The sequence below is a fragment of the Brachyistius frenatus genome, unplaced genomic scaffold (assembly GCF_029030835.1).
Source record: "Brachyistius frenatus isolate BFR_SWC_R1_liver_20210118 unplaced genomic scaffold, ASM2903083v1 Contig_5, whole genome shotgun sequence".
Classification (NCBI taxonomy): domain Eukaryota; kingdom Metazoa; phylum Chordata; class Actinopteri; family Embiotocidae; genus Brachyistius; species Brachyistius frenatus.
In genome coordinates, this window is record NW_027210604.1 from 6,240,175 (window position 1) to 6,255,636 (window position 15,462).

Here is a 15,462-nt window from a genome sequence, read left to right on the forward strand (position 1 = left end):
TACACCTTTGTCAAATCAAAGTTTGCAACTAATTTATTTCAGTGAAAAGAGGCAATTGGTATTGGTAAATCTAATAAAGGCCTATTTTACACCAAAGATTTTGGCACAACACAAAATTAAAACTAATCTGCCTGCACTCTGCAACAAATCTGGCTCAAGACCTGCAACAAGAAAGAGAGTACACACTAATGAGAGGGGGAAATGAACAAAACCAAATTAATCGACAGTGAAGGTCATGTGGGCTATGCTCAGGCTGCTCAGCAAAAGGGGAGTAAGAAGTGCAAGGACATGGGCAGCCCTTTTAAATCCTTAGGCCAGTCCCTCCTCAGGTGCAGTCATCTAATGGAGAAACAGAAGCTGGACGAGCATCACAAACATATTTAGTTGTACTACTTTGAGGATCCTGCTACTGTTCCTTGATTTGTTTTAATTAGAGCTGTAATATTCTTGCTATGACAAATCAAAATGTCTTCTGTGAGAAAAGATATATTAAACTTATAGCTGTGTGCTCATGGAACAAACCAAAGTCCAGCAAATTTGACTATATGAATTATTTACTGTATTCTTGTTTATACAACTGAATGATCAAATTATACAAGGAGAAAAACAGGAGGGATTATGTTCGGCTGCAGTTACTGTGTAGAGAAAATACAAACAAAGGCATTTAAGATTACAGGAGAGGTTTCTCCCTGTGTAGCATTTCAATTAAATGTTGGATGAAGAGCAGCAAAGTGTAATTTTGCAATATTCCATCAGAGATGCAAATACTCCAATATTTTGAATGTATTTTATTCGAGAATCAAACTGAACATGAACGATTTCTCACTTGATTCAGTAGAAGAAGAACTTTCACTTCCTCAGTGGCTAAACTCCACATACGTAACAGTATGTTTTGTTGAGAGCTTTGTCATGACTCCATTTGTCAGTTGTTGATTCGGATCCCTGTTTTCTGACTGATCCATGGGTAGTACCGCGAGACTCTGGTGTAGATGCCATACTTCCCCTCCTTGGCACACTCCTCCCCCCAGCTGACGATGCCTGTCAAAAACCAAGTGTTTTTGGAATTGGTGGCATGCGGCCCGCCACTGTCCCCCTGGCAGGAATCCTTCTGTCCATTGGGGAAGCCAGCGCAGAACATGGAGCGTGTGATGCGGTCTTGGCTGCTCTGTTTACACTTGCTTCGATCCACGTGGGGGATCTCCACCTTCTGAAGAGTGGTGGACTCGAGTCCCAGGAATTTGAGCCGCCCCCAGCCGCTCACCAGCGAGGTGGGGGAATCCCTCAGGAGGTTCTCTATAAAGTCTTTGGGGCCCAGGCAGATGGGACGCCGCTCGTTGGACAGTTCCACTGGATTGGCAAGCTTCAGTAGTGCAATGTCATGGTTGTACTTTGACCTGTTATAGTCATACAAGTGGTGGAGATGCTGCTCTAGTATCACGTAGTCTCGCTCTGGACCGTCAACCTGGTTTATATCATGTTCACCTGGAAGCATAGATTAAATTATATATATTAATACAGTATAATAAAGTGTGTGAAATGTGTGTGATGGATCTAGTGGTGTCTGAAATTATATTTTACTTGCTCAAAATTTGAGCAAACAACATGAAACTTCAAACACATCCAACCAAACAGTTTATCATTCATGAAGCTGAAAAGAAAAATGTCCATTACCTTAATCTCAACAACATTTTACTTTCAATTGGGATGATTACAAGCTGGTTATGTACTTTAGAGACATTTAGTAAGTTCGCAGGTAGCTTGAGTTTTTCTTACCCACTCTGACAAAGAAAACTTTTTTTCTGGCGTCGATCAGACAATGGGCAGCAGTGATGACCCATAATTCACTGAGCAGAGATCCTCCACAGAAGGGCTGCGCTCTTTGAAGCGTGACTGAGTGAGACATCAGGCTCACCTGCAAACACACACACTTCAATAAGCACAAAAAATGGCAGCGTTGCAACCTCAAGCAATGTGCAACAACCCTGTAACTTATATCTGAATATTCACATTTTCTCACTTCTCCACCTCTCCTCACCACTGCAGTCTATGTGGTCATCTCTTTACTGCTTAGGTATTTTTTTTTTTTTTTTTGCTGTGATATTTTTGCCTTTCAAAGGTAATTTCCAGCAATTTTCTACTGCTCTGCACTACTATAAAGTTTAGGAATTTAGAAGAGACATTTAAAAACCAATGGTCAAAATTGAGCACTGGCAGCAATTCAAAATCCACTCAAATGTGAAATACAATCACATTTGCCCTTCTGTTCTTGAGTTATGGTATTGAATAATGAGCAAAAAAGTATTTCTGCACAAAAACACTTTCATATGAAATGACATCACTTCATAATTTGATCCTATTAGTTAATTAATTAACGTATGAATTCTTGAATTATGGCCACAAACATACTCTTTGAGGTCAGTGACCTTTGACATCCAAACTCCAATCATTTCATCCTTGAGTTCAAGTGAACATTTGTGCCAAATTTGAAGATCCTTCCCAAAGGCCTTCCTGAGATATCACATTCACGAGAATGATAAGGACATGTGGAGGGTCATGGCTATCATCTGTCATTTTTCTGAACATTTGGAGGCTACTCCTCAGTCATTCCACTTTGTAGTCCACCTCCCTTGCTAGTTTCCTGCCCCACTGGCCAGGAAATGTTATAGAGAGATATTGGCAAGTTCATGCTCATTATGTACCTGTCCTGCAAAAATATTTATGAAAAAAACCCAAACTCCTTTTTTTGAGGGTGGGAAATCAAAATGAGAATATCCATCTGTCAATATAATGGATTTGTTTCCACCCATCTCTCCATTCTGGATCTCATACCTGCCAAGGTATCTCTCCACGAATGGCCTCATTGCCTCCCACAATCCTCTGGTCAACATTTTCTTTAGCTTTGATAGAGGGGAGAGTGGGGGAAGCCCAGTAGAACTGCTGCTTCTCTTCTGTGGGTGTTTCAGTGACACTCCTCGCATCTGCAAGGCTGTCAACAACGTCAGCTGCATTTAGAATGAGGCTTGAATCTGTCTTCATTGAACGTATGTCTACCGTAGAGACAAGAGAGATGTTGACCTGGTCTGAATCATTCATGGGGAGGTCGTAGTCATCATAGAACCCTATGTCTTCATCAGGGTAGTCTTCCTGCAGTGCATCACTGGAATTTCTCTTTGTTTCAGGGGAGGATACTGTATTTGATGACTGCAGGGGTGTCAAGGATCTGCCGGCAGGGCCAGAGGGCAAGATCACTTTACCACAGCTGAACGTAACTGAAGGAACATAAAGGCAAAACAAAAAGGGAGATGTTTAACTTTTGTCTCTCATAAGCTATTATATATAAATATCAATCACTCTTTTTTTTTTTATAGTATACACTGTACTTCCTTCAGATCTTTTGTCACAGGCTGAGGTTTCAAAGCAGCAAACAACTAGTTTTACATTCTAACACATTTACTTGATGGCGTAAAATTAGTGTTTTTGTTTTTTTTAAACTCTGAATGTTAAGTAAATGTGGCACTATTATGTGCATATGCCAAGATGTACGGTTTTTATTTTGGAGTACATGTGAAAACCAATATTTCCAAATTTTGGAAAACTCATTTCTGGCACACCAGCCTCAAAAAGCACATCGGTCAGTGTGAACCACTCCAAACTGTTGGCAGGTCAAAACCATTTTAACCAATAGGGCACGCTGGACCACCCCCTGTCTTTTAATGGGCTCTCTCAGCTCTATTTATTTTCCATTTCAAATCATATATAAACTAAACAATGACTACTTTTAACAAGACAATATGTGAACATTAAACATGTCATATGAATTTTGCCCTGTTCTAGCGACAAGACACCGGAACCCCCATCGGACACGAACATGGACTCTCCCGTAGGACCAGGAAGCGCTCACAGAAACACTCGCTCCATGCGAGACGTCAGCGTCTTATGTACAGTTTATAGTCAACTCAGTAGACTGCTTGAGACCTCGTGTAGTCACGATGACAACAGCCCATAAAGCATATGCAAAGGCACCGACCAATCCTCTGTCCCTCTCCAACTAAAAGAGGTGCCCAGTCTCCACTCCTAAAACAGACCAACGTGATTCTTCCAGGCCGCCCGGCCGCTCAATGCCCTCTTTTATTCCAGCAGGATCCTCCACAGTCCACACCCTCTGACACAGGTGAAAGTAATCAGTCATTAATGCTCTCAGGTGCGCAGGAAATCTCCTCCCCAGGTGTTCACAGGGAGATTGAAACCCTCCCCCACAACTCCTGCTTTACTATCTCTAAGCATTTCTGTCACTTGTTTTTATTGTTTAACTCATGTGCACTGAATGCTGGTTGATTACTTTACTGTTCCAGTTTGCATGCGTACCTCGTACCGTAGTTTTAAGTATACCTGTCTTGAGCTGGCGTGCTGTCTCCGTAGACTGTATATGAAAGCTGGCTTTGGATACCGTACAAGTTAGCTCTTCAGTAGCAACCATCGCCATAGTCTCATTACTTGCTGTGTTGTTTGCTCGATATCATGGTGTTTGTCTTGTTTAAGTGTTTGTGAAGTGTTTTATTTATTCCAGTGTGCGGATGAGCCGCAGACTGTGGTATTTGTCCTTAGAAATACAACAGGATGGACAAAAGACCTGAACAACTTCTCTCCTGAATGCCGTGGATGGTTTATCGTTTTATGGTTTTATTTCACCTGTTGGATTGCAGCTCTTCTTGTCAGGCCCAAGACTGTAACCAGCTGCACACTGACACACTAGTTCGGTTCCCCGCATCACACAGAAATGGGAACATCCACCGTTGTTGACCGAACACTGCTTGGTCAATTCTGGAAAAGTCAGGAAAACAAGAATTATTCACTTTTACGTGTTAGTCTTAATCACCCTTTGCACCTGTGTGTGTGTGTGTGTGTGTGTGTGTGTGTGTGTGTGTGTGTGTGTGTGTGTGTGTGTGTGTGTGTGTGTGTGTGTGTGTGTGTGTGTGTTTGTGTGTGTGTGTTTTAGCTAAAAGAAAGTAAATATCCTTTCTTAGAGGTTTTTTATTTTTTTTTTTTTTTTTTTTTTACATCAGGTGTGTCACTTACTGATCTCACAGCTTTTGCCGCTGAAGTTTGGGTTGCACCAACAAACATAAGTGTTGAGTCCATCTTCACACGTAGCTCCATTCTGGCAGGGGGATGGGTTACACTGGTCCCCGTCTACACACAAGCATAAAACATGCACACACAACATGTTTGAAGGTGATTATAGGCTTTTACGTTCTTAGTAACAATGAGAACTTTGTTCATTTGTCTGACCAATATATCCCGCCCAGAATTCCATCTGAAAGAGAAACACTGACATTAATGACAAACCTCAGAGTTTTGGCATTATGCACACTTTATTAGAGTAAGATATTGAACTGTGTGTGTGTGTATGTGTGTGCAACCTACAGTTTTCTCATCATTCTCAAACACCTCCCTGGCCTCCTCCATCGAGCAGGCTTCCTCCCGACATTCCCGCTCCAGGTTGCTTTTCTGAAGAATCTCTTCAAGATGGCCGCTGTTGTACCTGCGCAGGCGACGCAGCACCGTGTGCGCCGTCTGCTGGGACACAAACAAGGCGCCTAAAATGATAAAAAAACAAAAACAAACAGAAAGACAAAAATGTTGACAGTATTATTCAGTGTTCCTTAAAACTAATTTAAGGCGATATCAGGATTTAATACAGTATGTTATTCTAACGGCACACTGAGTGAAATGTCCCCCAGTAGTCCTATTAAAAGATGTGTTGTTGTGTCATCATAAATCTACATAACTCCGACAGATGACACCCTTCTCCAGCACCGACCTAATTTACATTTAATCTGCTTTAAAATGCTGCTCCTACCGAAGCAAAGAGCTCCCATTTTGCAGCTTTATATATCCACGTTGTATCTGCTCCGGCTGACCCACGCTGTCTCATCTCATCAGCCATCATCCCTACCTGTCTAACTCCATTAGTCTCACAAAGAACCACCACTTGTACATGGAACTTTTCCATTCTGTCGTCTGACCAAATGTGTCTTTAAAAAGCATCAACGTGTTGTCGGCTTTCACAATAAATTGTCTAAAAATACATTTTACATTGTTTATCAGAGACAAAACATATCAACATGACATGCAAAAATTTCACTTTATGTCCTTCCCTGAATCTCTATAAGCTCACAAGTACAACTCGCCTTATTTCAAAGAAACAAACATTTCTTCTGTAACGCCTCGAGCATGTGGTGGTGCTGGACCAGTTTTCATAATTTAATGAACATTTTGATACTTTGTTTTTGCTATGAAAACATCAGAATCTCTTGCAACATGCCTCCACTTTTCTTTACGGCAACTCCAGATTTTTAAACCTACAATTGAGGAGCGGTTAATAATAAGTACAATATTACTTTAAGAGTTGAGGTCAGTGACTGGGCCTCTAGAAACAGTCCGATGGTTAACTGCTTGGCCCTCTTAACTTAAGCGCTAAACTTTTACTGCCTCCTGACTCTCCAATCAATACCTGCTGTCCGCTGTTGTTTACCTCTGTTTTCCTCTGCGATTTCAGCAGCCAGGCCATTTATCTCCAGCAGTAAACCAGCGGTGAAAATCATGAAACACACTCTGGCCATCTTGTCGTTTGTCAGCTCTCTGTCTGGTTTTGACACTAGAGCCAAAGCAGTGCTGGAAAGGCTAATCCAGCACTCCAAAGTACAGCAACACACTGTTTACTCACCTGTGTGGCCGTGGAGTATGCTGTTTGTTTGTGTGTGTGTGTGTGTGTGTGTGTGTGTGTGTGTGTGTGTGTGTGTGTGTGTGTGTGTGTGTGTGTGTGTGTGTGTGTGTGTGTGTGTGTGTGTTGACATTAGCATCTGTTAATCATGTTGTTTACCATGATGAGTCTTGTCCGATAAGCAGCTTTTGGAGCGTAGCTTACGTGAGGGTTTGTACTTCTGTATTTGTGTGGAACCTCACATAACATAAATCTAACTTTCACCTGAACTTTCAGTGAAACTGTTGAACTAAGAAGAAAGAACCTATTTTTTTCTTTGACAAACAAAAAGGTGAATGTATTAGCGTCACACAGAATTGAGGTGCGGTCAAAGGGTTCTGAGACGGTTCTGTTATGAGGTGTGAAGATAAACGGACCCAAATGCAGACACACAGCAAAGTCTCTTTGGAACCAGGTATTTATTTCTCCCAGGTAGTGAGCGCAAACAGGAAAACACACCAAAAGTCTGAGTCCCAATCTGAGCCGGAAGTTGGCTCCTCCGCAAACGCGGCTGGCAGGCTGATGGACGGACGGACAGGCAGGCAGAACGCAGCGGGGTGTGGCTTCGCTGGGGAATCCCGATGCTTCTCCACAGCAAGCGGCAGGCTGACATGGCTTGGTGGGAATCCCACGGTTCTCCACCAGCGCAGCTGATTGGCAGGATCGACTGTGTGACATCCGCCTACACAGGATGGCCAAACCTTCGACAGCTGATCTCCGAGGAACAAACTGGAAGGTTTCTTCATACAGGTGATACCCGTGGCTCGACACTGGACGGAAAGGCAGGGTCGACTGTGTGACGCTCGAAGCTCGACACAGGATTGCCAAGATTGCAGCAGATGATCTCAGAGGAACGATCTGTAATCTTCTTCGTTCTGGTGAACGGCAGGTAGGCAGGAAACAAAACGGGAGTCAGAACCGGAAACTCTCAATGAGCCGGAGGGTTTAACGAACTGGTGACTATGGGTTTCAGGAGAGAGACATGGAAGACAGGGTGGATTCTCATGGAGGTAGGTAACTGTAACTTGACTGTGACGGGGTTGATGATTGCGGTGATAGGGAAGGAGCCAATGAATCTAGGGGACAGCTTCTTCGACTCTGTGCGAAGGGGGATGTCCCTTGTTGAGAGCCAAACTTGTTGTCCGGGCCGGTACACAGGAGCGGGAACCCGGCGTCAATCTGCCACCCTTTTATTTTGCTCCGCTGTGCGGAGTAGGACGGCACGAGTCTCTCTCCACACCCACCTACAACGGCGGGCATGGATCTGGACCGAAGGAACTGCCACTTCAACCTCCTGGCTAGGGAACAGGGGAGGTTGATAGCCCAGGGAGATCTCGAAGGGGGATAGTCCAGTGGCAGCGGAGGTGTGCAAGTTGTGGGCGTACTCCACCCACGGGAGGTGATGGCTCCAGGATGCGGGGTTGGTGGTGGTCACACAACGAAGGATGGCCTCCAGCTCTTGGTTCAGCCTCTCTGTTTGTCCATTTGTCTGGGGGTGGAACCCTGAGGAGAGGCTGGCTGTGGCTCCGATGGTCCGACAAAAAGCCTTCCAGACCTGGGGGTGAATTGCGGACCTCTGTCCGAGATAATGTCCGTGGGGATGCCGTGGAGCCACATGACGTGCTGGGTCAGCAGGTCAGCAGTCTCCCGGGCTGATGGGAGCTTGGTGAGAGGGATAAAGTGTGCTGCCTTGGAAAAACGGTCAACAATAGTTAAAATGACCGTGTTGTTGTCAGACAGGGTAAAACCAGTGAAGAAGTCCAGGGCGATATGGGACCATGGGCGTTGGGGAATGGGCAGAGGTCATAGTAACCCCACAGGGGGTCGGTGCGAGGCCTTGTTTCGGGCGCACATGGTGCAGGCCCATACATAAGCCCGGGAGTCCTCCTCGAGGGACGGCCACCAGAAGGTCCGACGAAGCCAGTTGATGGTCCGGCAGATCCCCGGGTGGCTGGAGAGCTGGGACTCGTGGGCCCATCGCAGAACCCTGGAACGAACAGAGGGTCTGGGGGACCCCCTCCGGGGTCAGGTTGGGTGCGCTGGGCCTCACGCACTGCAGTCTCGATCTCCCAGGTAAGGGAACCAAGCACGCAGGAGGGGGGTAGGATGGTGTCAGGTTTAGGACTTCCATCGTCCGGGGCAAACTGACAGGAGAGTGCGTCAGGCTTAGTGTTCTTGTGCCCCGGACGATAGGTGATCGTGAAATTAAAACAGGTGAAAAACTGCCCATCGAGCCTGACGAGAGTTGAGGCGTCTGGCGGTGTGTATATATTCCAGGTTCTTATGATCCATGAGGACCACAAAAGGATGCATTGATCCTTCCAGCCAGTGCCTCCACTCCTCCAATGCTAACTTCATGGCTAGCAGTTCGCAGTTCGCAGTCTCCCACGGCGTAGTTCCGCTGGGCTGGGGAGAGTCTTCGGGAGAAGAAGGCACAGGGACGGAGCTTTGAGTCGGGGCCCAAACGCTGGGACAGCACTGCCCCGACTCCAGTGTCCGAGGTATCCACCTCGACAACAAACTGAAGACTCTCGTCGGGATGTACCAGGATGGGTGCCGAGGTGAATCGCTCCTTAAGGGCCAGAAAAGCCCGATTGGCCTCGGGAGTCCAAGTAAAGTCCACCTTGGTGGAGGTGAGACGAGTCAAAGGAAGAGCCGTCTGACTGTAGTCCCGGATGAACCGCCTGTAGAAATTGGCAAACCCCAGGAACTCCTGAAGTTTCTTACGGGAGGAGGGCACAAGCCATTCGGTCACTGCTCTGACCTTCCCTGGGTCCTTTCTGACCTGGCCCTCCTTGATGAAAAACCCCAGAAACTGGACAGATGGGACGTGGAAGTCGCATTTATCCGCTTTGACAAACAGCCGATTCTCTAGAAGCCGCTGGAGGACTTGGCTAACGTGGTGACAGTGCTCCTGGGGGGTGGTAGAGTATATGAGTATGTCGTCCAAGTAGACAAACACTAACCGGTTTAGGAAGTCTCTGAGGGCGTCATTGACTAGGGCCTGGAAGACGGCAGGGGCATTGGTCAGGCCGAAGGGCATGGTGATCGGGGGGTAAAACAGAGGAAAACATACTAGGATCAGACAGGAATCCTAACAGGTTCTTGCACATCACAGTTACGTGCACAGAGCAGGGGGGAAGTTTTCCAAGTTTTGAGTTAAAAATGTTTTTGTGACCACTGATACAAGTACATTTGTGATTTTCCATGGACCTGAAACGTACGCAGACTGCACACACCCGAGTTTGTCTCGAATGTTTGGGGGAACAGAAAGAAGTCACAGGGAGCTGAATGTAAGGAGTAAGGGTGGTAGCGAGCGATGATTGTGTTGCTGCAGGCGAAATTCTTGTTGTTTGTTGGAGAACCAAAGTGCCATCACGCCACAGTTCAGGTCTTTTGCGCTGAATGTGTTCTCTCAGACGCTTTCAGAACATTACAGTCGAGCTCGGTGTCGACAGTCTGACCAGAGGGGACAAATTCACGGTGCGCAACCTGGTGATTGTCGAAGAAAACCCACCTGCTCTCGCTCTTGACCTGACATGACCTGTCTTGGACAGTGACGTTGTGACTTTGTTGAAACGCAAATGCCACTCAAAACACCTCACGCTGCTCATTTTGTCATAGCCGTCGATTTTCTGATGCATTTCAAGGGTCTCATTTGCCAAAATACAGAGTTTGAAACCAAATTTGATGTGCGCCCTCTGGTAATGTCCTTGTTCAAATTGCAAATGTGTACATGTGGTCATAAAAATGTGCGTAACTTGGGTGTTGATGTGGGTCAAGTGCCGAAACTTGGAATACTTACTCATGAAAGTTAAAGCCCCCCCCCCTGCTCCATGCACATCATCATGCTGCGCTCCGTTCATGCACAATAGGAACAGTCTCAGAATAGTTTGATTGCACCTTGAATTCTTGTTTAACTGACGTTACCTTGCCAGCTTTCTGTATTTCTGACTGATTTCTATTTGTGCTCTTGTTACATTTTGCTTTAGTTCATGATGCCATGACTTTCACTTGTGCTGACTGTGGGTGCTGTTCACAAAAATTTCAAAAGCTCACTTTAACTCTGAAATCAAGTCTTAATCTTTTTTTTTTTTTTTGATTTTATACACTTTATTAATCCCCGAGGGGAAATTTCTTCATCCTTCTTCATCCTCTGTGATGATCAAATGTCCTCACTTTACAAAAATGCACACTGAAACTACTCACAAAATAGATATACAAAAACACACACACATACACTCACAAACACACACATATGACTAATGCATCCAGATTTTAAACTGTATCATCATTTGAGTGGATAAATGTTACTGATCTAAGCAGGAAAATCAGCTTAAATCCATTTAGATACGGCAGAAGAGAACCAAATGGTAATACAAAATGCTCGGATAGTGTGGCAGTTCACACACTGAAGTAAAGAACACACCATCTCCAAGCTTCGTGTTGAATATTGGAAGCTGTTTGATTCCAGTGCGAGTTACACAGGGTGTGGCGAAGGACAAATCACTTTGATTGACAGCTAAGTCAGCTGGCCTTGAGCCAACACCTCCATTGGTCTTGTGCTGATTTATTGGCTGAGGGTGATTTAAATGGGGTAGGGAGGGGGTTGTTGCTTCCCTCTTTTTACTGCAACTTATGTCGGTCTTAAAATTCATCCTGCTTGCAAACTAGATTTTACAGCCGGAAGAAACTGAGGGACGATAACAATTAGCACGTTCACTGTCCCTTTGGTAACAATTATGATTAGATCACTACCTGCTAATTAGTGTCCTGGGACCAGATCTCAGTGCTGTGAACAGTAGCTAGGCAGTGGAGGAGGGGGCCACCGACGTCAAAAGTGTCAGATGTAAATGCACAGAAAGAGGCAGGAACAAGTGGGTTAAACCCTGGATGGTGGAAAAGCTTGCCATCCGTGTTCATAATCTCACATGACATGTCCATCTCATTATATAACCTGAAATCTTCATTGTGAGCAGAGTAAACTGCAAATTGGGAAGTAAAAACAGGCATAAAAATGTATTTTCTACAAAGAGAACAAAAATCATGAAGGTGGGGGAAACAGTTATGGCAAGTTTGGATGAGCACTATTATTTTTTTCAGTAGTTGTGTATCTTTTTTGGTGCCATTTCTGCTGGCAACATTTAAAATGAATATTTCTTGTGTTTTGTTTGTGTTTTGTTGTGTTTACAAGCATGTATACGTTCTGCCATGATGAGCTATGTTCAGTATTATCTCAGGGGGTTTAAACTGTATCATCATTTGAGTGGATAAATGTTACTGATCTAAGCAGGAAAATCAGCTTAAATCCATTTAGACACAAAAGTGTCCTCGTACTCCCCTGTATAATCATACAGCTGTTTTACAGTGGGTGTATGACTCATGAGGTTAACGTGTCTTTAATTCCCGTTCCCTCAACAACACAGATTGGTGTACAGCTGACCTCAGACTAGCTCACCGTGCAGAATAATCAGTATGACTGACAAGTGCAGAGAAGAATCTGACTCACATACCTGAGGATTTTGATGGATTTTTCTGAATTGGCTCCAGGCACAATGTTTCCACTGCGTCAAACAAGGAGACGTTTGTCACATACGAAAACACGCTGGAGGATGTTTAGCTGAAGACGTGAACATTTTTCAGAGGTGGTTTGATTTAATACATTTAACACTTCTATGCTCGACATTTCGTCTGTTATTATCTGACTTGGTGTGATCTGAATAACCCTCCAAATCTGTTCCTCCAAAGAGGATTTCAAAAAAAGCTATTTGACAGTTACAAGTGAATGGAGAAAAAAATAAAATTAAAAAATTAAAAAATCGCAATTATTTGTATGACAATTAATAATCAACTTGAATTTTATGATTTTAACAGCCCTACTTAACTAAAATAGTCATGTTGCTTCTACTGTACCTACATTTGAGTGCTAATAGGAGCCAGCCAGGATTTCATTGACACCTTTATATATTGCTACAAAATAACACTGTCAATCAAACGCTGTATTATAAAGTGTTGAGCTTTATTATTTAATGCTGTAACTGTATCTAAATGTATTGATGTTACTTATCTGTTTGCATGTATTTTACATTTCTCTGAGCATTTTATCAGGGTGGGTTCTGCTGATGGGAACAGGAACAGACTTATGTGGCACTTTTTGTTGGAATAGAGCAGCTGGTCCCAGATCAGTAATCCTCCAGGGGTGGCTCTGGCACACAGCCAGCTGTTCTTTGGTCTGCTGGCTCATTTAGTCAAAAAGCCACTATGACTTGATGTCACAGACCTGTTATGCAAGAGTCAGGCAAACTCGTCATGAGACCATGTAAAAGATGCCGTGAGACTTACTGACAGGATGAACATGCTGCGGTAAAGAGTCATTCAGGGAACATAAATCTTTAACAAAACACAGTGACATCATTTCTCCCATTGCAGGACATTTCATTGAAGCAAATAATTCTATTCATGATCGTCAGTGCATGGGAATGCAGTGAGGGGGGAGATAACTTTGAGAGGAAGCAGCTTTAAAGAGAGGCTTTCTAAATATACTTGAAGAAGCCTGAGGTGTTCGATTCTTTTATTATTATTTTTTTTACCAGAACTGGAATATTTTACAAATATTTATTATTTTAACTATTTGAAATTCATTTCATTAAAATATTTAATTTATAAATTTACAATTTTATTTTATTTTATTTCAATTTGGGGCTCAGAGTAAGTATTTATCTTTAACTTAATACATTTCATTTTTATGTATTTTTAACCGATTTATTTATATTGCTAATAAAAACAACATATATTTTCAATATTCCTCAGTCGGTGCAATGCCACAGTGTTCTTATAATCTGCTCCGCGTGTTTCATTTTTATAGTCCCTGATTTGTTAGTAATCAGCACATGATGCTGCCTATCAGTTGAGAAGAGATTGGACTGTGACAATAAATGACTGAGCCTGCATACTGATAAAGGCAAAATGCCTAAAAGGCCAAAATGTTTGTACTTCCCCCTCTGCATTAAGAAAGAACAAAATAATGCACATTTAAAAATATATATTTTGTCCCCTTCATGTGAACCAGTTTACCTTCAGCTGAAGTTCATGGACCTTCTTGGTTGCTTGCTGGGTGCACCTTTAGAAATAATGGAAAAACATATAGCATTGGTAATACAACTTTTGAAGCAAAAGCCATGTATAGGCTTCTTGTAGTCAAAGTTTTTGTCTTCATCACATGAGCAACATCACTTTATTTTTAGAATAGGACATGGACAGGAACTTAATGGAATTAATTAAGGAATTACAGAGACAATCTATTTACAGCCAGACATTAAATATCAGGACACACAGAGCCTCCTTGTGGCTCTTTATGCTTACTTTCTGTTACACACTGTATTAGATCATTTACAGTAAATAACGAGGGTCCGAGTGACGTACATTTCATCATCAGAGAGTGTACGTGGGGGGTCTGTGCAGACATCTGTCACTGACAGATCCGTATCCTAATGTTTTACACTTCTTTTTTCGGATGTTGAAGGCATGACCCGCTTTACTCTGCCTCTGATTGGCTACGGTGGCATTGTTACCTTAAGTCATCATCCTCATGCCAAACACTAACAAATCAGATTTATTGTATGGATCACTCATTGAAATGTACCTCCAATTTGTTTGGGACTGCGCAGCCACTACACTACAGGGGGCACCAACTGCACATGTGCTGGAAAACCAAAATGAATTTGGTTCAAGAGAGGCTCTGTGAAAAGGTCCGTCGCCACCAGCATCTATTCGTCTTTACAGCAATATCAAGAAAATCAAATGCGCAATGATACACGGAGAATAGTTTGGGAATAGATATTCTTGTGCACGCCATTCTTCCTTGCATGTCTGAAATTTGTCCTCCAAGCTGACTCCAGAAAGTAGGATAGACAGAACTACTAAGTGTCCGCACCTGTCCGTCCACGTTTCCGCCAAGGAGTATATTCAGGCACTTGTGCTCTCTACGGCAGAAGAAATAAACAAAACCAAAAGAGTAAACAGGGTTAAAAACTCAATGAAATAAAAAGGCAAACTGACCTTGAACGGGTGATGCTCATCAAGTTTCAAGTATTTAAATTGAAATGTATGAAATAAAAAAGGTAGATTTACGCACACACGGGGAGGTCACGTTGACCACTTTCTTATTAGTCATCAAGTCTGATGTTTTAAATGTTAATAAGTCATGAATAAAGGCTTGTGAGGTTTTTAGTCACTATTTTCTAATAAGACATCAGCTCAGAAAGTCAATTTAAATCATGAATCAGGAGTCACAAGTGTCTCACTTAACAAGAAGACATCCAATTCCACTTCCAAACGTTAGCAGTAATAACCTGGGCAGAGAGCACTTTCTAATAGCAGTCAGCAGTAGTCACCTGCTGTGATAACAGAACTTAAATAATTGGTCTGTGAATGTTAACAATGCTGGTAATACAATTATTGGATCTAGTGATTACTGCTTATCTCCAGTACACAGGTTGTCTAATTGATAGTGGGAGGCTACTTTTTAATTTTTTTTTTTTTTTTTTATTGCTATTCGTATGATTTCCATTTGTAAACACATCCTTGCTTCGCGCGCGCACGTTTCCTCACTTGGTGACATCCTCCTTTGTCTCTGAATGTGCGCGTGCGAGTGCAGCGTTGGCGCGTGCGTGTCTGGGAGCAGCTCCTGCTGGCGAATG

General features: G+C 43.4%; 1 protein-coding gene across 1 annotated transcript; it reads right to left on the minus strand.

Annotated features, from left to right (window-relative positions):
• Window positions 1-773: 773 nt before the first annotated feature.
• Window positions 774-6,658, minus strand: f9b (coagulation factor IXb). The gene is made up of 8 exons (XM_069718937.1): window positions 6,536-6,658; window positions 5,425-5,597; window positions 5,290-5,314; window positions 5,077-5,190; window positions 4,690-4,821; window positions 2,830-3,269; window positions 1,774-1,912; window positions 774-1,482 (listed from the first exon to the last, which is right to left on the minus strand). The coding sequence occupies exons 1-8, from the start codon at window positions 6,621-6,623 to the stop codon at window positions 923-925; spliced, it is 1,671 nt and encodes a 556-aa protein (XP_069575038.1). The 5' UTR covers window positions 6,624-6,658; the 3' UTR covers window positions 774-922.
• Window positions 6,659-15,462: the final 8,804 nt, after the last annotated feature.